This window comes from Bos indicus, chromosome 13 (genome assembly GCF_029378745.1).
Source record: "Bos indicus isolate NIAB-ARS_2022 breed Sahiwal x Tharparkar chromosome 13, NIAB-ARS_B.indTharparkar_mat_pri_1.0, whole genome shotgun sequence".
In the NCBI taxonomy this organism is placed as follows: Eukaryota; Metazoa; Chordata; class Mammalia; order Artiodactyla; family Bovidae; genus Bos; species Bos indicus.
This window is the reverse complement of record NC_091772.1, coordinates 52,229,049-52,250,461: the sequence shown is the minus strand read 5'-3', so window position 1 is coordinate 52,250,461 and position 21,413 is coordinate 52,229,049. Positions and strand designations below refer to the sequence as shown.

The following is a 21,413-nucleotide window of genomic DNA, read 5'->3' as shown; positions in this document are numbered from 1 at the left end:
GTCGCTCAGTCACATCCGACTCTGCAGCTCCATGAACTGCAGCACGCCAGGCCTCCCTGTCCATCACCAACTCCCGGAGCTTGTTCAACTCATGGCCATTGAGTCGGTGATGCCTTCCAACCATCTCATCATCTGTCATCCCCTTCTCCTCTTGCCTTCAACCTTTCCCAGCATCAGGGTCTTTTCCAGTGAGTCAGTTCTTCGCATCAAGTGGCCAAAGTATTGGAGCCTCAGCTTCAGGATCAGTCCTTCCAGTGAATATTCAGGGTTGATTTCCTTTAGGATTGACTGGCTTGATCTCCTTGCAGTCTAAGGGACTCTCTCAATAGTCTTCTCTGGCACCATAGTTCAAAAGCATCAATTCTTCAGCATTCAGCTTTCTTTATAGTCCAGCTCTCACATCCATACATGACTACTGGAAAAACCATAGCTCTGATTAGATGGACCTTTGTCAGCAATGTCTCTGCTTTTTAATATGCTGTCTATGTTTTTCATAGGTCTTCTTCCAAGGAGCAAGCATTGTTTAATTTCATGGCTGCAGTAACTATCTGCAGTGATTTTGGAGCCCAAGAAAATAAAGTCAGCCAGTTTCCATTGTTTCCCCATCTATTTGCCATTCAGTGATGTGACTAGATGCCATGATCTTAGTTTTCTGAATGTTGAGTTTTAAGCCAGCTTTTTCACTCTCCTCTGCACTTTCATCAAGAGGCTCTTTAGTTCTTCTCTTTCTGCCATAAGGGTGATGTCATCAACATATCTGAGGTTATTGATATTTCTCCCTGCAGTCCTGATTCCAGCTTGTGCTTCATCCTGCCCAGCGTTTTGCTTGATGTACTCTGCATATAAGTTAAATAAACTGGGTGACACTACACATCCTTGACGTACTCCTTTCCCAGTTTGGAACCAGTCCGTTGTTCCATGTCTGGTTCTAACTGTTGCTTCTTCACCTGTGTACAGATTTCTCAGGGGGCAGGTAAGCTGGTCTGGTATTCCCATCTCTTTAAGAATTTTCCAGTTTGTTGTGATCCACACAGTCAAAGGCTTTGGTGTAGTCAATAAAGCAGAAGTAGATGTTTTTCTGGAACTCTCTTGCCTTTTCTGTGATCCAACAGATGCTGGCAATTTGGTTTCTGGTTCCTTTGCCTTTTCTAAATCCTGTTTGAACATCCAGAATTTCTTGGTTCACATATGTTGAAGCCTTGCTTGGAGAATTTTGAGCATTACTCTTCAGTGAGTGCAGTTGTGCCGTAGTTTGAACAATCTTTGGCATTGCCTTTCTTTGGGATTGGAATGAAAACTGACCTTTTCCAGTCCTGTGGCATTGCTGTGTTTTCCAAATTTGCTGGCACATTGAGTGCAGCACTTTCACAGCATCATCTTTTAGGATTTGAAATAGCTGGAATTCCATCACTTCCACTAGCTTTGTTTGTAGTGACGCTTCCTAAGGCCCACTTGACTTTGTATCCCTGGATGTCTGGCTCTAGATGAGTGATCACACCATCATGGTTATCTGGGTCATGAAGATCTTTTTTGTGTAATTCTTGTGTGTATTCTTGCCACCTCTTCTTAATATCTTATGCTTCTGTTAGGTCCATACCGTTTCTGTCCTTTATAGTGCCCATCTTTGCATAAAGTGTTCCCTTGATATCTCTGATTTTCTTGAAGAGATCTCTATTCTTTACCATTCTATGTTTCCTCTATTTCTTTGCATTGATCCCTGAGGAAGGCTTTCTTATCTCTCTTTGCTGTTCTTTGGAACTCTGCATTCAGATGGATATATCTTTCCTTTTCTCTTTTGCCTTTCGCTTCGCTTCTTTTCTCAGCTATTTGTAAGAAATTCTTAATTGTGTTTAAATGTTGTTACGAAAGGGAGGTGTTAAAGCTAGAAGATGGTGTTAGAAGATCTACAGGACAAGGTTCCTAAGGAACTGAGATTCTTGGGAGGAAATGCAGAGAAGGAAGAAATTAGTAAATAAGGTGACTGGTAGGTAAGGGTGTCCCAGTCTAGTGGTTTCTGTTTTCTTTGAAGTTGAAGGCAAGGCCAACGGCCAAGGATGTGAGAAGAGGATATGTTGGAGAGGAGAGGAGGTTCTTTGAAATCACTGCAGTGGAGAATTGGAGAGAGAGCTAAGTAGGGAAATATAGAAAGATTGCAGAAAGTGTTCAGAGTTCCAATGAGGCAAATCTCAACCTTAGGGGTAGTTTGATTTTCTTAAGAAGCATTTGGCAGCCCACGTTGACTGACAGTTGGATTTGTTCAGGATTGGGGGTTATTTTCCCATATAGGTATAATAGAAGAAGAGTGTAGCAAAAGAATTTAGGATATTTGCAAGGCAGTGATTGAACTGACACCAACTTTTCTTGGCTGAGTAGAGAAGGAAATAGAACAGAGATATTGGGATGAAAATTAGAGGATCAAGGGACTGAAAGCCTGAGTGAGGTCCCAGGCTTTAGTAGTAAGGGAGTATGGTTGGAGAGTGGGAAAGTAAGATTCAGTATGAGCATTTTTCCCAGTGCTGACAAAGTCTAAAGTACAGCCATTGTCACGACCGGCTTCAGTGGAGTGGAAGTTGTATAAGTGTTGTAGGATGGGGGACCCCTTCCAGAGTTTGAAGGTGGGCTCTTGTCTAACACTCAGAAATGAGTTGTCTGAGTAGATAGAGATGCTGACAGAGCAAGAGACTTTATTGGGAAGGGACGCCCAGGCAGAGAGTGGGAGGGTAAGGGAACCCAGGAGAACTGCTCTGCCACATGGCTCAAAGTCACAGTCTCTGGTTTTATGGTAATGGGGTTAATTTCCAAGTTGTCTGGCCAGTCATTCTAACTCTACCTTCCTGGTAGCACATGCATTCCTCAGCCAAGATGGATTCTAGCGAGGAGGATTCTGGGAGGTGGTAGGACACATGGCCTCTCCTTTTGACCTTTCCTGAACTCTTCTGGTTGATTGTGGCTTATTAGTTCTGTATTCCTTACTGTAACTGCCTGTCATAAAATAACTAATGCAAATGGTTACTATAGTGCCTGGCCAGTGTGGAGATTTCAAATCAGTATATTTCCCTTAAGGTCGTTGGAGTTGAAATCAGAGAACTCAGAGATGTGTCTGGATGTGAATTGTGGCTGTCACCTGTGAGGATGTTGAAAAATCTTCCAAGGATATCAGGACTTTGGGATAGGAAGAAAGCTGTGAGCCACATTGTATTGTCCTCAGTGAGTGCCAGGAGACCAGTAGGCAAAGAAAGCCCTCAGTAATGGGCTATTCAGTTTTTATCTGGTTGGTTTTTAATATTTATTTTTATTTTTTTGCCTTCCCCAGGTCTTTTCTTTCACAGCATGTGAACTGTTAGTTGCAGCATGTGGAATCTAGTTCCCTGACCAGGGATTGAACCCAGGCTTCCTGCATTGAGAGTGTGATGTCTTAGCCACTGGACAACCAGGAAGTCCTGATCTGACTTGTTTTTAAGCTTAAAAATGACAAGCTTGTTCCATTTCCTTAAATTCTTGAAATTCTCCAGACAAGAATACTGGAGTGGGTAGGCATTCCCTTCTCCAGGGGATCTTTCTGATCCAGGGATGAAACCTGGGTCACCTGCATTGCAGGTAGATTCTTTACCATCTGAGCCACCAGGGAAGCCCATAGCATACCACGTAGCCACAATTATTGTTTGGACTAGCAGCATGATACTCACTACCAGCTTTTCCCTGTTTTTCCACTTAATGACTAAATAGCTCTTTATCATTTTAATCTTGAATTTCAGATTATTTACTTATACTCAAGAATAGAACCTTGGAAATCGGTCAGAAAACAATGTGGGCACCTTTAAGATTCTTGTATAATCTTTCTGGAAAGGAGTTTGTTATTATAGGCTAATTGGTATTTCCATCATTATTTCAGTTCTTTTCATTTGACTCTTCGAAACATTGTATTTTCATGCCATTGGTCTTTCCTGCAAGTAAAAATGTTCTCTCTTTATTATTTTCCTTTGATTAGTCAGCACTTTTTTGTGTATTTTCTTAGCTGTTTCTTTTTCTCTTTTGTACATTAGGTTTTTCACATTTTTCAGAATTGGAATCTTAATGTATTCCATATTAATATGAGTTCTTGTTTTAATTATTTGTTTTGTGACAATTTTCCCAGTTAATTACCTTTTTTAAGAAATCGACTTTATTTTTTAGAGCAGTTTTATATTCACAACAAAATTGAGCAGAAAGAATAAAAAGTTCCCAAATTTTCCCTGTTGCCATATACACACAACCTCCCCCGCCGTTGACATCCTGCACCACAGTATACACTTACTACAGTTGATAAACCTACTTTGACATCATTATCACCCAGAGTCCATAGTTTACATTAGAGTTCACTTCTGGTGTTATACATTTTCTGTGTTTGGACAAATGTATAATTACATGTATCCACCATTGTATTACCATACAGAATAGTTCACTGCCCTTAAAATCCTCTGTGCTTCACCTATTCATTCCCCTCTCCTCCCTAACCTGGCAACCACTGCCTCCAGAGCCTTGCCTTTTTAAGAATTATCATATAGTCAGAATCATTCAGACTGTAGCCTTTTCATATTGGTTTCTTTTACTTAGTAATATGCATTTTTCTCCATGTTTCTTCGTGGCTTGATGGATCATTTCTTGTTAGTGCTAAATAATATTCCATGTTCTAGGTGTACTACAGTTTGCTTATTCATTCATCTTCTGAAGAACAGCTTGCTTGCTTCCAAGTTTTGGCAATTATGAATAAAGCACATTTCTATATGGGTGTAAGTTTTCAATTCTTCTTAGGTAAATACCAAGGAGCACAATTGGTTGGATCATATAATAAGAGTAAGTTTAGTTGTGCAAGAAACCAGCAGACTGCCTTCCAAAGTGTCATTCCCACAGTGAAGGAGAGTTTCTGTTGCTCCACAGAAGCACTGGGATTTGGTGTTGTTCAGTTCAGTTGAGTTCAGTCACTCAGTCGTGTCCGACTCTTTGTGACCCCATGAATCGCAGCACGCCAGGCTTCCCTGTCCATCACCAGCTCCTGGAGTTCACTCAGACTCACGTCCATCGAGTTGGTGATGCCATCCAGCCATCTCATCCTCTGTCATCCCCTTCTCCTCCTGCCCCGAATCCCTCCCAGCATCAGAGTCTTTTCCAATGAGTCAACTCTTTGCATGAGGTGGCCAAAGTACTGGAGTTTCAGCTTCAGCATCATTCCCCCCAAAGAAATCCCAGGGCTGATCTCCTTCAGAATGGACTGGTTGGATCTCCTTGCAGTCCAAGGGACTCTCAAGAGTCCTCTCCAACACCACAGTTCAAAAGCATCAATTCTTCGGCACTCAGCTTTCTTCACAGTCCAACTCTCACATCCATACATGACCACTGGAAAACCATAGCCTTGACTGCTGCTGCTAAGTCACTTCAGTCGTGTCTGACTCTGTGCGACCCCATAGATGGCAGCCCACCAGGCTTCCCTGTTCCTGGGATTCTCCAGACAAGAACACTGGAGTGGGTTGCCATTTCCTTCTCCAATATAGCCTTGACTAGACGGACCTTTGTTGGCAAAGTAATGTCTCTGCTTTTCAATATGCTATCTAGGTTGGTCATAACTTTCCTTCCAAGGAGTAAGCGTCTTTTAATTTTGGTGGTGTTAGTGTTTGGTATTCTGATAGGTGTGTAGTGGTGTCTCATTGTTTTACTTTGCAATTCCCTAGTAACACATGCTGTTAAACATCTTTACATTTGCTTGTTTGCCGTTTGTTTCTCTTCCTTGGAGAGGTGTCTGTTCAGGCTTTTGACCATTTTTTAATCAGCTTGATAATTTTTTTATTGTTGAGGTTTTATTGTTTATTTTGGATAACAGTCCTTCGGCTAATGTGTCTTTTGCAAGTATTTTCTCACAGTCTGTGGCTTGTTTTAACATTCTCTTGGTTTTGTCTTTTACAGAGCAGAATTTTTTAGTTTTGATGAAGTGCAGTTGATTATTTTTTGATGGCTCTGTCTTTGGTATTGTATCTTAAAAGTTATTGCCATACCCAGGGTCATCTAGATTTTTCTCCTGTGTTATATTCCAGGAGTCTTTTGCATTTACATCTCAGTCTGTGATTCATTTTGAGTTAATTTTTGTGAAGAGTATAAGATCTGTGTCTAGTTTTTTGTTTTTGTTTTTCTTGGTATGTGTGTGCTGAATTATTCCAGCACCATTTGTTCAAAAGACTGTGTTTGCTCCATTGTATTGCCTTTGCTCCTTTGTCAAAGATCAGTTGACTCTATTTGTGTGGGTCTTTATCTGAGTTCTCTCGTGTTCCATTGGTCTGTCTTGTCTGTACCATACTGCCACTCGTTGCTGTATCTTTCTTTGCTTTTTTGTATTACTATTTGCTTTTAAATTAATAGTAATTCTCTGACTTTACTCTGCTTCTTCAGTATTGAGTTGGCTGTTCTCCATCTTTTGCATCTGCATATAAACTTTAGAACTAGTTGTTGCTATCCACAAAGTGGCACCCCACTCCGGTACTCTTGCTTGGAAAATCCCATGGACGGAGGAGCCTAGTAGGCTGCAGTCCATGGGGTCGCTAAGAGTCGGACACGACTGAGCGACTTCACTTTCCCTTTTCACTTTCATGCATTGGAGAAGGAAATGGCAACCTACTCCAGTGTTCTTGCCTGGAGAATCCCAGGGACAGGGGAGCCTGATGGGCTGCCGTCTATGGGGTCGCACAGAGTCGGAAACGACTGAAGTGACTTAGCATAGCATAGCATAGCATCCACAAAATAGGTTGGTGGTATTTTGATTGAGATTACATTGAATCTGTAAACTGAGTGGAGAAGAACTGATGTCTTGACAGTGTGGAATCTTCCTGTCCATTAACATTGTTTGATTGATTATTTTTTCTATTGCCAGATATTCCATTTTTCCTTTGTGATTTCTTTTTTTTAATTAATTTATTTTTCTATTGAAAGATATTTGCTTTACACCTTTGTGATTTCTTACATTGCCTTTATGTCTAGAAAATCCTTCCTCGTTATGAACATACTCATTTATTTCCTTTTAAAATGTGTCTGTAAACATTTAATTCTTCAGCCCATCTGGATTTTATTTTGATATATGGAATGAAGTGATCATCTAGCCTGCTTCCTCCAAATACATTGTTATTTTTCACAAAACCGTTTCCTATTGATTTATCTAGCATATACATGAATACATACATAATAATCAGCCTTCCAATCTGTTTCCTAACCCTTATGGAGGAAATTTTGTGCTCTCCCCATTTTGGGTTAACAGTCAGGTAGGAAGAGTGGGGAACTGGTCAAATCACATATGGTTATACCTTGGGAAGGCCATTGGCTGAACCCAGTTCCCTGCTAAGCATGATTGCTGGTATTAAAGGCAATCTCCTGGGCTGTGTATAAACCACCTACATCTCTCCACCCTCCCTCAGAGATTTTCATGTTCCACTCGGAGAGGCCTGTCTTGGTTGATTTGGAGAGTCACTGCCACATTAAATTACCTCTGTGCTATGAGTCCCATGAAAATGGGATCTTGGAGTATATTGTTCCCTAGTTGTTTCCCTGATACCTAGCTTAGTATCAGGCACAGACATCTGAATGGATGAATAAACCTCTGTTACCAGTGTGAATGGGGCACAGCCCTCTGATACGGTTTGAAGGGAAATAAAGTTTGAGGACAGCTGTATAATGTCTGCTTTGGAGGTCAGTACATCCTTGCAGTCAACCTACCTTCTCTGTGCTTCTCATCCTAAAGATACTAAAGCTGCAGTTACCTAGGAAGCTTTTAAAAGGACTGCTACCTGCCTCTCACTCCCAGAGATACAGTCCGGCACAGAGTTTTGTTGTTATTAAGTTCTTTGAGTGATTCTAAAGTATGCCAAGATTGAGAATGACTGCTCTTACTTATAGTTGTATAAACTTTCAGTTAAGTAGTTGGATTCCTGGAGAGTTGTGCTTATCAGACTCCTAAAAGATCATTGGTCCTGTGTGTGTACTTCAATAGCTAGGAAGAATTTGCCCAAAATACCTCCTTTGGTGAGTTGTTTGGACATAGTTTTACAGTATTTCAGTACTGTATCTAAAATGACTCTCTGTTTTCCAGGTCAGCATGGATTCCTGGTTCCTTCTTACTCTGCTTGGCAGTGGTCTGATACATGTTGGTGCCAGCAACACTACCACAGGTAAATTGCCATTTGATAAGATTGGTACTTGGAATAGAATTTTGTATTTATGTTTAGTGACCCAAGTTTGAAGACCTTGGTGGTACTAAAGAAAGAAAAAATTAATATTAAGTTTTACTTAAAAGTGATGGCAAAGTAAGTTGTCTTTGGGAATCTCTGGGTCATATTGTATGCCACACTCAGCATTGTTCTATATACCCCATACTACTTCAAATGAAGAGATTATATTCATTCCTGAAAAGTTAAAGAAGACAAAATGGTTACTATTTAAGATCCTGTATATTGACTCTGAGGAACTAACTAAGAGACCAGTTTTTCCCTCCATTAGACAGTAAACTTTTAGAATTGGAGGGAAGGATTCACCATTTAAAGAGTGTATGCTCCTTGAAATACACCTGGAGAAAATTCTGCTTCAAAAAGATACATGCACTCTTATGTTCATAATAGTACTATTCACAATAGCCAAAGCATGGAAGCAATCTAAATGTCCATCAACGGATGAATGAAGATGTGGTACATATATATAATTGAATACTACTCAGTCTTAAAAAAGAATGAAATAATGTCATTTGCAGCAGCTTAGAAATTATCATACTAAGTGAAGTAAGTCAGAAAGAGAAAGACAAATACCATATATCACTTATATGTGAAATCTAAACTATGGCATAAATGAACCTATCTATGAAACAGAAATACTCACAGCATAGAGAACAGACTGGTTGCCATGGAGGTGAGGGGAGGGACTGCCTGTTAGTTTGGGATTGGTAGACACAACCTACTATATTTAGAATGCATAAATAGCAAAGTCCTACTGTTATAGCTCAGGGAAATATGAGCTGGGACAAACCATAATGGAAAAGAATATTTAAAAATGAATGTGTGTGTGTATGTAATTGAGTCACTTTGCTGTGCAGCAGAGATTAGCACAACATTGTAAATCAACTATACTTTAATTTTTTAAAAAGATAATAAAAAGTGTGTGTGTGGTGTGTCTATTGGTCTCCAAGTGTTTGAGGTGTAGTAGGGCTTGCTGCTTTGTGTCTCATAACTTTTGAGATCTCAATTCTTTGTGTGATGTTTTCTTGGTTTTTTTGGTTTTTGTAGTTTCACCTTCAGTAGGCGTTACAAGATCTGTGAAAGCATCTACAACAGAATCACTTAAAGAAGAGACCAAAACTTCAAATCCTACTCCTTCAGTAACTTCTTCCTTGACACCAACATTCAGCCCAAATCTAACTCTGGGACCTGTATATGTAACCACTGTCAATTCTTCAGACTCTGACAATGGAACCACAAGAACAGTAAGCACCAATTCTGTAGTCACTACAATTTCACCAAATGGAACATGGCTTCCAGATAACCAGTTCACAGATACCAGAACAGAACCTTGGGAGGGGAATGCCAGCACTGCAGCAACCACTCCAGAAACTTTTCCTCCTTCAGGTACTAGAGATGGTTTCTGTTTGTTCTTTCTTTGGCTCTTTGAGTTTATTCACCCTTTTATTGTTATTGTTTGTGTTTTCTAGCCATAAAATTTCTTGAAATAAGTAAAATTGCCCAAGCAAAGTAATGAAACCTAGATATAGGGGATTCTCAAGAATATCTGGTTAACATAGAATTAAGAGCAAAGAAGATAGGGGACTTCCCTGGTCATCCAGTGGTTAAGACTCCATTCTTCCAGCGCAGGAGGCACAAGTTTGATCCCTGTTCGGGAAACTGAGATCCAGCACACTGCATGGTATGGTCAAAAAAAAAGGAGGAAAGAAGGTAGATCCTGGAGGATATTCTGCTTTGCATGGAATCCTGGTTAGATTAGGGACGATTAATATTTAAAGATAGAGAAGAAGATAGAAAGAGAATAGGTAATTGATGATGCTAGAAACTGAGGTTGAAAGGAAAGTATAATTGAATAATAGGATTAGCCTTGAAAAGAAAGGAATCCCTGGAGACCATGGGAGGGAGAATGGGCCTTATCTGTAACAGTTAGGTAAGAGTGGAAGGTCTGTGGCCAGGAGTAGAATTATTAAGAGAAGATCAGGAAAAACAGTTAAGTTACAGTACCAGTTTGTTCAAGGACTGAACCCAACCCACTTCTCCTTGAGTCAATCACTGAAGTGGAAGTGGCTTTGAAGATAGAATCAGAGACCTGAGTACGAGACCATGTAGGGTAGGGCAAATTTCCAAGGATTGGGAAGGTCCCTCTTAGGGCTTCTATGAGTAGTAAAAGGAAATAATTACTCCTTGACAGCTGTATAATTGTCATTCCTTTTCTAGCAAAAATCAGTTACTCTTCTTTGGTCTCATCCCCTTGGCTCATATTTTTCACTTGTTAGATGGTGAGTGCCCCTGGGTGGAATCACATATGGCTCATGAACTGAGTGTCATTTGCTGATGACATCTCTTAGCTAGACCTTGCAACTCAGACCCTGCACCTGCCAGCTTTAATCCCATATTTTCCATTTGAGTTTGAATCCTCCTAACTCTGCTGTACCCTAGCTGTGTGACAATAGGCAAGTTTATTTAACCTCTCTACCTCAGTTTTGTCATCAGTATATAAGAATGAATGATGTTGATAGTACTTAATTCATGAAGGAGCTGTTAGCATTAAACAGGTTATTATGGGTAAAGCATTTATAGTGGGACCTGCATGTGGTAAGCACTAATTTTAAGTGTTAGGCATTGTACTAAGAGTGTTATAGAAGTAATTCATATGAAGTATCCTATGGATTCTGTTACGTTGGTTCTGTTTTATGTTTTATAGGTGAAGGAGTTTTACTGTGTTTTTCAAAGTACAAATCATGACTGATTCATGAAATCAGTTTAGTGGGCCACTACAAATCTGTGTGTGTGTGTATTGTCCTTTTCAACTTTTATTCTTTTCCTGTTAACTTATTTTATAGAACTTCTGTTCAAGTTATACACAAACATATACTAAGTAATGGTGTAAAAATGTATTTCTTTCTGTAAATTATGGCCATTGCTTAGAGAGGAAAAACAAAACTTGTGCAAGCTGAATTAGTAAATGGAAAAGGTGAGACTGTCACTAACTTCACAGCCTATGTTTTTGTTGTTTTCTGGCTGTGCTGTGTCTTCTTTCTCTAGTTGTGGTGCACAGGCTCTAGAGCACATGGGCTCAGTAGTGGTGGCTCACGGGCTTAATTGCCCCACAGCATGTAGAATCTTAGTTCCCCGATCAGGGATGGAACATACATCCCCTACATTGGAAGGTAGATTCTTAACCACTGAACCACCAAGGAAGTCCCACGGCTTATGTTCTTAACTTATGTTCTGTTCTGTCTTTCATTTAATAATCTGTGAGATGACCAGTGGTAATTATCTCTTTTTTTAGTAGATGTTTGATGTAAGACCTTAGAGGTTAAATAATTTGCTTTAGATCTGAAGGCTGTCAGGTAGTGAATTAGGCCTGTTTCTCACTTCAGTAATCTTTGCACACTGCTACTGAGTTTTCTGTAATCTGCTGTAGGTCCAAATTATGCCATAGCTGAGAAGCCAGTTATTGAACAGTTAACACATTTCATATCTCAGAGGAAGTTGAGACTGTATTTCACTGGTGACTGTTATTCAAGATCAATAAAAGGAAAACTTTATGGCACATCAGGATGTTACATTCTGTAACCCCACATCCTCCTCATTTACCACCATTTTACCAATCCCCCCATAATTGTTACATCATAACTTCTGTAATACTGTTCCCTGCTGAGCTGTGGGTATAATGTGAAATTGCCTTTTATTTGTTTGTTTAGTTTTCTATTTACTGTTGATGGCCAGTTCTTCCTGCATTTGCCATAGCTTCATAATACAGTTTTCCATAAAGTCAGACTTACTAGATAATCTGTTATTTCTTTTTTACATGTCTAAAAATATCTTCAGGGGTATGTATAGAATTTGAGGAAATATTTTTTTCCCTAGAATTTTTAAAGCATTGTCCTGACTTCTAATTTGCAGGCTTGGAGAATTGTACTGCTGTCTTGATTCCTAATTGTGTGTTTTTAAAGATCTACTCTTCATCACTGGTGTCTTGAAATCTCATAGAAATGGATCTTGATGTGGGTCTTTTTCTTCCGTTCATTATTTTGGGATAGGACCTTTGGAGTTTTTGTCCTTTGGTTCTGAAAAATTTTCTTATATCTGTTCAGAAATGTTCTTCCCCCTTCCATTTTCTCTGTCTTGTTCTAAAAATCCTTATTATTTGGATATTGGACTTACCCTGGATTAATTTTTTAATCTTAATTTTTCTTTCCTATTGACCTTTGAGTTTTTTCTTTTTTAAAATAAGCATACATACATACTTAAACATACCTTTTTTCTTCCATTTATAACACAGATAATAAATGTACTGTGTATATTTCTTCACCTTACTTCTTCTCAATTAGCCTGTCATACTTTTTCTATGTTATAGTAAGGAGCTGCCTCGTTGTATGGCTTTACTTTGATATATTTATCCAGTCTGCCATATTGGCCATCATTCAGGCTGATTTTACACTTACTGACAATAGTCTTGGGAGAATATAGGTTGAATAAGTTATTTTTAGTGCGCATTTATAAATTTAAATTGAATATTGTGAGATCTCCCTCTTTTAAGCTGTGTGTCAGAATGCCTGTTTTCCTACATTTTCTTCAGTGCAATAAATTATCAAACACCTGGATCTATGTCAGACTGACAGGTGAAAATTAGTATCTCAGTGTGACTTGAATTTGCATTTTACTGAGTGAGGTTGCGCATCTTTCCATATTTAGAAGGATCATTTATATTTCCTTCTTTCTTTTCTTTTTTTGAGAAAACTCTGTTGCTATCCTTTACCCATTTTTTTTATTAATGTGTCAGGCTTATCACTAGTTTCTGGTTCCAGCCTTGGGAAGGCGGAACAGAGGAAATAGTACAATTTCTTTTCCAGAGGATGTGACCCAACTCATTTATAGAAGGTCTTTGATGTTAGGGAAATTAGCCCTATAATAAGATTGCAGTTATTTCCCCTAGTTGTTCATCTAACTTTTCTTCATTGTAGAAACTGTTACTATCAGCTATTAATTTTTTTAATTAAAAACTTACTGGTTTGTGGGATTTCTCTAGCTGTCCAGTGATTAAAATTCTACACTGCCGCTGCAGGAGACGCAGGTTCAATCCTGAATCAAGAAACCAGGATCCTGCATGCTGCGCAGTGGAAAAAAAATGGATTTGTGTTAACTAAATGTGTTCTAGGTATTAGATCATATATAAAAAGCCATTCCTTACACCAATATTATAAAATGATTGTCTTATGTTTTTCTTTTACACTGTTACAGTTTTTTTCTTCTGTGTGTGTGCATGTGCTTGTATGTGCCTGCACTAAAATCTTTGATCCATCTGGAATTTTTTCTGATGTAAAGTGTGAACTGTGGACTTTATAAAATACTTAATATCTGATAAAGTGAGTCATCCCTTGTTAATCTTATTTTTCAGAATTTTGCTAGTAGTTCTTGATTATTTTCTTCATGAACATTAGAATCAACTTATTGTATAGCTGGAAAAAGTTCTTATTGATCATGTTAAGTTTTTTTTTTTTTTTTTTTTTTAGTGGGCTTTTTTTTGTTGTTGTTGTTTTTCCCCATCCTGAACCCTCCTCCCTCCTCCCTCCCCATACCATCCCTCTGGGTCGTCCCAGTGCACCAGCCCCAAGCATCCAGCATCGTGCATTGAACCTGGACTGGCATCTCGTTTCATACATGACATTTCACATGTTTCAATGCCATTCTCCCAAATCTTCCCACCCTCTCCCTCTCCCACAGAGTCCATAAGCCTGTTCTATACATCAGTGTCTCTTTTGCTGTCTCGTATACAGGGTTATCGTTACCATCTTTCTAAATTCCATATATATGCGTTAGTATACTGTATTGGTGTTTTTCCTTCTGGCTTACTTCACTCTGTATAATTGGCTCCAGTTTCATCCACCTCATTAGAACTGATTCAAATGTATTCTTTTTAATGGCTGAGTAATACTCCATTGTGTATATGTACCACAGCTTTCTTATCCATTCATCTGCTGATGGACATCTAGGTTGCTTCCATGTCCTGGCTATTACAAACAGTGCTGCGATGAACATTGGGGTACACGTGTCTCTTTCCCTTCTGGTTTCCTTAGTGTGTATGCCCAGCAGTGGGATTGCTGGATCATAAGGCAGTTCTATTTCCAGTGTTTTAAGGAATCTCCACACTGTTCTCCATAGTGGCTGTACTAGTTTGCATTCCCACCAACAGTGTAAGAGGGTTCCCTTTTCTCCACACCCTCTCCAGCATTTATTATTTGTAGACTTTTTAGATTAACAGGGACAGTTGATATCTTTAATTTTTCCTATCTAAGAATGCTATATATTCCATTTGCTGAAGTCTTTTATTTTGTATTTCTTGGAAGTATTTTAAAATTTTTACCACTTGTGTGGCACATGTTTTATTCAGTTTATTTCTAGATATTTATCGATTCATTCCTGTTTTAAAGAATATTTATGTTAAGAAAGGGTGTTAAATTTTGCCAGTTGCCTGCTCAGCATCAATGAGCAAGATCTGTATGGTTTTTCCTATTATGTGCTACAGTATATCATATTAATTGATTTCCTGTTTTTCAACTATTTACATTCCTGCACAAACAGCTCCACTTGGTCTTATATTTTTCTTGACTGAAGTGTTGTGATTTATTTGCTATTTTCTATTGTAAATTTTTCCAAGTTTTTTCTAAGTGAGATTGGTATATGTGTTTCCTTTGTAGGTAGCTAGTTTTGATAAGTTTTATTAGTCGATGTTTTGCTTTGCTTTATGAAAATAATTGAAGTTCACTTAAATTTTTCATTTTGAACAAAATGAACAAAACCTGAACAGGTTTTCAAAATTACTTAAATAGATTTGAGAAAAAGTCATCCCTTAGAGTTAATTTCTTACATCCCTATGAGTATTTTATATATTTAAGTCCTTTTTCCTGTTTAGGTTGACTAACCTATTTCATCGTTTATTGCTCTTTCCTTCTCAGAAATCTGCAATAAATATTGTATATTTTATTAGTTCTGTCATTTTTCAGTTTTTATTTCATTAATTTCTCTTTTATTCTTTTCCTGCTTTTCTTAGATTTATTTTACACTTTTTCTATCTTCCCTAATTGAATGCTTCATTGGTTTGTTTTCATTCTTAATTAATATGTATGTAATGCTGTGAATTTTTTATAAACACAGCTTTAGGCATAACCCATAAATGCTCCTGTAGGTAGATAGTTAGGGTGTGGTCTAAGCTATTCTGGCAAAGACATACCAAAATTCTTTGGTTACACAAAAATGTCCTTCCCCTGTCACATTCCGTAAGTGGGGGGCTGGGGGGGGGGCCTGGTGCTTTGCTTTGTCAGAAACCACGTTTTTCCTTTTTTCTTGTGGCTCTGGCATCCTGACAGTTGCCCTCATCTGCTTGATCAGAGATGGCTCTTATCACTGGATTCTGGTTCCAGCCCCTGGGAAGGGGAAACAGAGAAAATAGCACAATTTATTTTCTAGAGGGTGGAACCCAGAAGTTACTCTTCTCCCTTTTGTTCACATCCTGTTGACTGGAATTCTTCACATGATTATACCTGGAGTATCAGAAATTAAGTCTCTAACTGGACAGCTTTGCGCTCACCTAAAAAGGAGGGATGTTCTTTACTAAGGGCAAGAAGAGGAAGAGACTAATTGATATTGGGGGAAAGGTGGTAGATTACTGCCACAAATGTGATTTTTTATTTTTTAGATATTTTGCAGTTTAGTTTGTTGTGTTGGTTTATGCCATATAACTGTGAATCAGCCATAAGTATACATATGCCCCCTCCCTCTTGAACTTCCCTTTGCAATTTGGTTTTGATTTTAATTTTCAAGTATTTTCCTACTTTGTTAATTTCTAGTTTTACTGCATCATGATAAAAGAATGTTGTCTGTGCTGTTTCTCCTATGAGGCATTTATAAAAGCTTGTGGATATTCCATAAGCCTTTGAAAAAGTTTTCTCTGTTAATATATAGAGTTTGATTTATGCCATTTAGATTTCATTATCTATTATCATTTAGGTCTTTTATATTTTTAACTTAATTTTGCCCTGATGCATTTTGATGGCCTAAAAGGACATAAAGACCACAAGAACCATTGTGTTTATATTACTCTTTGCATTCTTGTACATTTTATGAACATTAATGCTGTGTTGTTTTTGTCCTCAGGGAGAAGGCCAGATCATTGATAAAAGTTTAATGAATCTGGGCAGTCTTATTTCCCAGTTGTTTGCGGGTGCCTCATTCTAGCTCCAGCATATACAAGGGAAAAGTATCCATATTCCTAGAGCTTATTTTGACTTACATTAGGTTGAATAATAATGCTTTTCTTTAATCTGAGTGAACATTTCTGTTTTTTTACTCACTACACAGGTAATTCTGACTCGAAGGACAGAAGAGGTGAGCCGTTCACCTTATGTCTCTTGTCCTTTTTACAGTATATAATATCTGTTGTGTTTCCTCTGCTCAATCTATGTAACCTTGTGCATCTCTGGCTGTTACGTGTTTATTTTTCCTTAAATTGTTTCCATAATAACCTCATGGAGAAGAGTAACAAATATTCATTGTTTTTAAATGTAGATGTTGTTTTTTCTGTAGCCTATAAAACGTTGGCCTTTTGTCACTTTATATGGATTTTCAGCCCTCTCCTGTAAAGTCGCTATGGCAGAAGATGCTGTGTCAGTGGTCAAAGCAGGACTGTGGAATCCCTGGTTACCAGAGAATAGAATGCATGGATCCTCATGTGTATAAGTGCACATTTGATTAGGGAATAGTAAGGCTGCCATCATGGAGTAGGAAATGGAAACTCACTCCAGTATTCTTGCCTGGAAAATTCCATGAACAGAGGAACCTAATGGGCTTCATTCAGTCCATGGGTCACAAAGAGTTGGACATGACTGAGCAACTGAGCATGCACACAAGAATACCAGTTTAAGGTAGACTATCAAATGGTCTAAGAAATGATCATTTCATTTGTTTGGAAAATATTAATCTATGAAGCAATTTTTCTCATTCTGATTTCCTGTTTATCAAATCAGACTTCTTGAGATTTTTCTGATTCCATTATTTAATCATGCACAGTTTTTCTGCATCAGTAAGCAAACACTTGCATGCTTATGAAGGTCTATTAAGTAGAGAACATTTGAATCAGAAAAGTAGGTAATACTCTGTGCAGCAACTATAATTTTTTTTAATATACTAGGAAATAAAAGTAGATACTCCAGCCCTTTATTTATTGTCTGTCTACCACTGTGTTTGGTGAGGAACAGTGAAGTGTTACCATCTTATGTATAGATTTCCCTTGATTTTCCAGCTCTTGCTTTCTTAAACTTGGGAACTTGGTTTGACTAATGCAGTGTCCTTGTTATTCACTTTCAGTTACTGGAGTCTCACTATCAAATGTAGAACTTAATTAGATTTATGTTGCAATATATACTTGAATTTGCTCCCTAAAACTGCTCTTTTAACCAATCTTACAATAAAATCAAAAGTCAAAGTGGTAGGCTTCAAAATTAAACATAAGATCTGTGATTCCTTCCTACTTCCTACTTAGTGTGTATTTTGGTGACTCAGACGGTTAAGAATCTGCCCACAGTGTGGGAGACCTGGGTTTGATTCCCGGGTAGGAAAGATCCCCTGGAGAAGGAAGTAACAACCCACTCCAGTATTCTTGCCTGGAGAATTCCATGGACAGAGGAGCCAGGCAGGCTACACTCTACGGGGTCACAAAGAGTCACACGACCGAGTGACTAACACTTTCACTTTCTTTTCTTACTCTTCAGCCTTTTTCTTGCCCTAGATACTATCCCTGTTTTATCTACCTGACTAATATGGATTTTAATACTCTGATTAAAAAGAAATAAATTACTTTAATTATCTAGATTATTGCTAATTGTGACATGCTAAAGGTCCATCTAGTCAAAGCTATGGTTTTTCCAGTAGTCATGTATGGATATGAGAATTGGACCATAAAGAAGACTGAGTGCCAAAGAATGGATGCTTTTGAACTGTGGTATTGGAGAGTCCCTTGGACTGCAAGGAGATCAAACCAATCCATCCTAAAGGAAATCAGTCCTGAATATTCATTGGAAGGACTGATGCTGAAGCTCTATTACTTTGGCCACCTGAGCCAACTCATTAGAACAGACCCTTATTCTGGGAAAGATTGAAGGCAGGAAGAGAAGGGAATGACAGAGAATGAGATGGTTAGATGGCCTCACCGACCCAATGGACATGAGTTTGAGCAAGCTCCGAGAGATGGTGAAGGATAGGGAAGCCTGATATCCTGCAGTCTATGGGGTCTCAAAAAGCTGGACATGACTGGGCGACTGAACGACAATGTAATAAATGTTTTAAGTTTAAAAAATAATTTTGTGTAACTGCCTTTAACCAAATAGGAAAGTGAAGACGCATATGTAGTCTCAGCCTCATATGTAATGATGATTTACTAGAGCCTATCTTTAGAAGTATTACTATAAATTTTTATATCACATTGTAATTTTAAAGCCAAGTGCTTTTTGACAAATGAGGCTATTGTTTTGAAGCATCTGTATTATGTTGGGTTTGCTAAGCAAATGATGTCTTATGTAGGTGATTAAGGGTTGTAAATTTTTATGCATTGATCTTTGATATGTTTTTGAACAGCAGGAGGGGCATAAAAGAATAAAAAGAAGGGAAGGGAGGCAAGCTGCTTTGCTTCCTTTCTTTCAAAGTTGAAGCTATTTAGTAGGCCAGAAAGTTCCTTCAGTTTTTAAGTAAAAATAAAAGACATATTTTTCATTTTTACCAAGAACTTTACTGATCAACATATTCACTGTTTTGTTCCACTGTCTTCTGCCATTTTTCAGACAGTTTCATAATTCCATCTTGCCCAAACTTTTATCTTTTTGAGCAAGGAACTGTTTCAGGTGCCTTTTACAGTCTTTCAGGGAATTGAAATTTCTTCCGTTAAGAGAATTTTGTAAAGACCAAAATAAATGGAAATCTGAAGGAGCAATGTCTGGTGAACACAGTAGATGAATCAGAACTTCCCAGCCAAGCTGTAACAGTTTTAGCCATCAAAGAAACATGTGGTCTTGTGTTATCCTGATGGAAGATTTTGCATTTTCTGTTGGCTAATTCCAGACGTTTTTTGTTGAGTGCTGCGTTCAGTTGGTCTAATCTGAAGCAATACTTATTGGAATTAATTGTTTTTCTGGAAGGAGCTCCTAATGGAGAACTCCCAGTCCACAATGTACCCACATTACGTTGTTTGGATGAAGACCAGCCTTTGGTGTGATTGGTCGTGGTTCATTTCACTTGCACCACAGTCACTTCCGTTCCACATTATTGTACAGTATCCACTTTCCATCACTTGTCACAATTTGTTTTAAAAACGGAACATTTTCATTACGTTTCAGTAGAGAATCACATGTGAATATACAGTCAAGGTTTTTTTCCGCTTAACTTATGTGGAACCCAAACATCAGAGCAATTAGCATAACCAAGCTGGTACAGATGATTTTCCACACTTGATTTGGATATTTTGACTATGTCAGCTATCTTTCATGTGGTGTAACGTTATGTCTCTTGATCGCTATCAACTTCAACTGGTCTACTTGACTGTCAAGCATCGTCCATTGAGAAATCTCCAACATGAAACCTCGCAAACCACTTTCGACATGTTTGATCAGTCACAGCACCTTCTCCAAACACTGCACAAATCTTTTTTTGCATTTCAGCGGCATTTTTACCTTTCTTGAAATAATAAGTATAATATGTTGAAAATGTTGCTTTTTTCCTTCCGTCTTTAGTTATTAAAATAGCTACACAAAAATTCACCAATTTTGATATTAAAAGAAAAATACATACTGACATGATAGCTGTCACAATAGTCTTAACAAAATTGTTTCGAATGAAGTTAAAGACAACTGAGCACTACTAAAGCCATCTTACCAAAAAAACCAAATAAACTTTTTGGCCAACTCAGTAATTATTTTCTCATGTGTATTTATTAAATGTATTCCAAATTATTTTGGTAGAGCCAGCCTTTTCCTAATTTTGAAAAATACTAAGATTTACCATTTTAACCACACAGTTCAGTGGCATTAAGTACATTCACATTGTTACACAATCATCACTACCATCTGTCCCCCCAATTTTTTTTTTAATCATCTCAGACTAAAACTCTGTAGCGCATTAAGCAATAACTCCATGTTTCTTCCCCTAGCCCCTGGTAACCATTAATGTACTTCCTATCTCTATAAATTTGTCTGTTCTGTGTACCTCATTTAAGTGGATTCACAATATTTGTTGTTTTGTAACAGGCTTTTCTTTTAAAACATTTTCACTGGTGTTAGTTTGTGTGACTGGATGATTTGTGTAATATACAATAATATATTAAGCCTAATTCTAGCATTATCTACCAAAATACAGTGGTCATGAGTATACGCTCCAGTTGTTATTTAGTCATTGCTAGTTTGAGATCCCAATTTTATTAGTTTTGTTCTAGGGGAAGTAGACTCTGAGACAGAGATTTCATGTACCTGTGAGGCAGTGATGGCAGGAGAATTGGGTAGGGGTTGGGAAATAAGATGCCATGATATCAGAGCAAAGGCATTAGTCTGTGTGGGCTCTGGAGCTAGACCATCTGAGTTTGCGTGTTGACTCTACAACTTATGGCAGGGGTGGGGGTAGGTACTTTGTCTTCTTTTGCCATTTGCAAGATAGGATGGGAACAAAATTTCCTCCATAGGGTTGTCGTGAGAAATGAAGTGACGTTAAACCAGTGCTGGGTCGGCATATAGCAGTTGCTCAGCAACTCCTGCTACCGCTGCCACTCTGTTACTGTTACTTAGATGGGTGAGTAAGGGATCAGGAATCTCAGCCATCCAGTCAGAACTGTGGGAACAAGGGTGCTCCACGGTATCCCAAGGCAGGGTTACACTGCAGCTTACTACCACAACTGTCGACATTAGGTCATTCTCTGTCCTGTATCTTTTAAACAAAATTCTGCATAAACTTGTCTCATCTTACTTTTTAACGTGCTGTGTGCTTAGTACTCAGTGTCAACTCTTTGCAACCTCATGGACTGTAGCCCACCAGATTCCATAGTCTATCCATGGGGATTCTCCAGGCAAGAATACTGGAGTGGATTGCCATGCCCTCCTCCAGGGGATCTTCCCAACCCAGGGATCAAACCCA

The 21,413-nt window shown here is 38.4% G+C and overlaps 1 protein-coding gene across 8 annotated transcripts in view; it reads left to right on the top strand.

The window, feature by feature from the left end:
* PTPRA (protein tyrosine phosphatase receptor type A) overlaps positions 1–21,413 on the top strand; it is a 170,901-nt gene that overhangs the window by 94,560 nt on the left and 54,928 nt on the right. For 4 of the 8 annotated variants that reach the window (XM_019971966.2, XM_019971964.2, XM_070801204.1 and 1 more), the window contains 3 exons: positions 8,105–8,183; positions 9,288–9,626; positions 16,605–16,631. In XM_019971966.2, the coding sequence (XP_019827525.1) occupies positions 8,111–8,183; positions 9,288–9,626; positions 16,605–16,631 (439 nt within the window). In that variant the 5' untranslated portion in view covers positions 8,105–8,110. Of the gene's footprint in view, positions 1–8,104; positions 8,184–9,287; positions 9,627–16,604; positions 16,632–21,413 lie in introns of those variants that run through there. The other 4 variants (XM_019971965.2, XM_070801205.1, XM_070801206.1 and 1 more) reach the window with 4 other exon arrangements.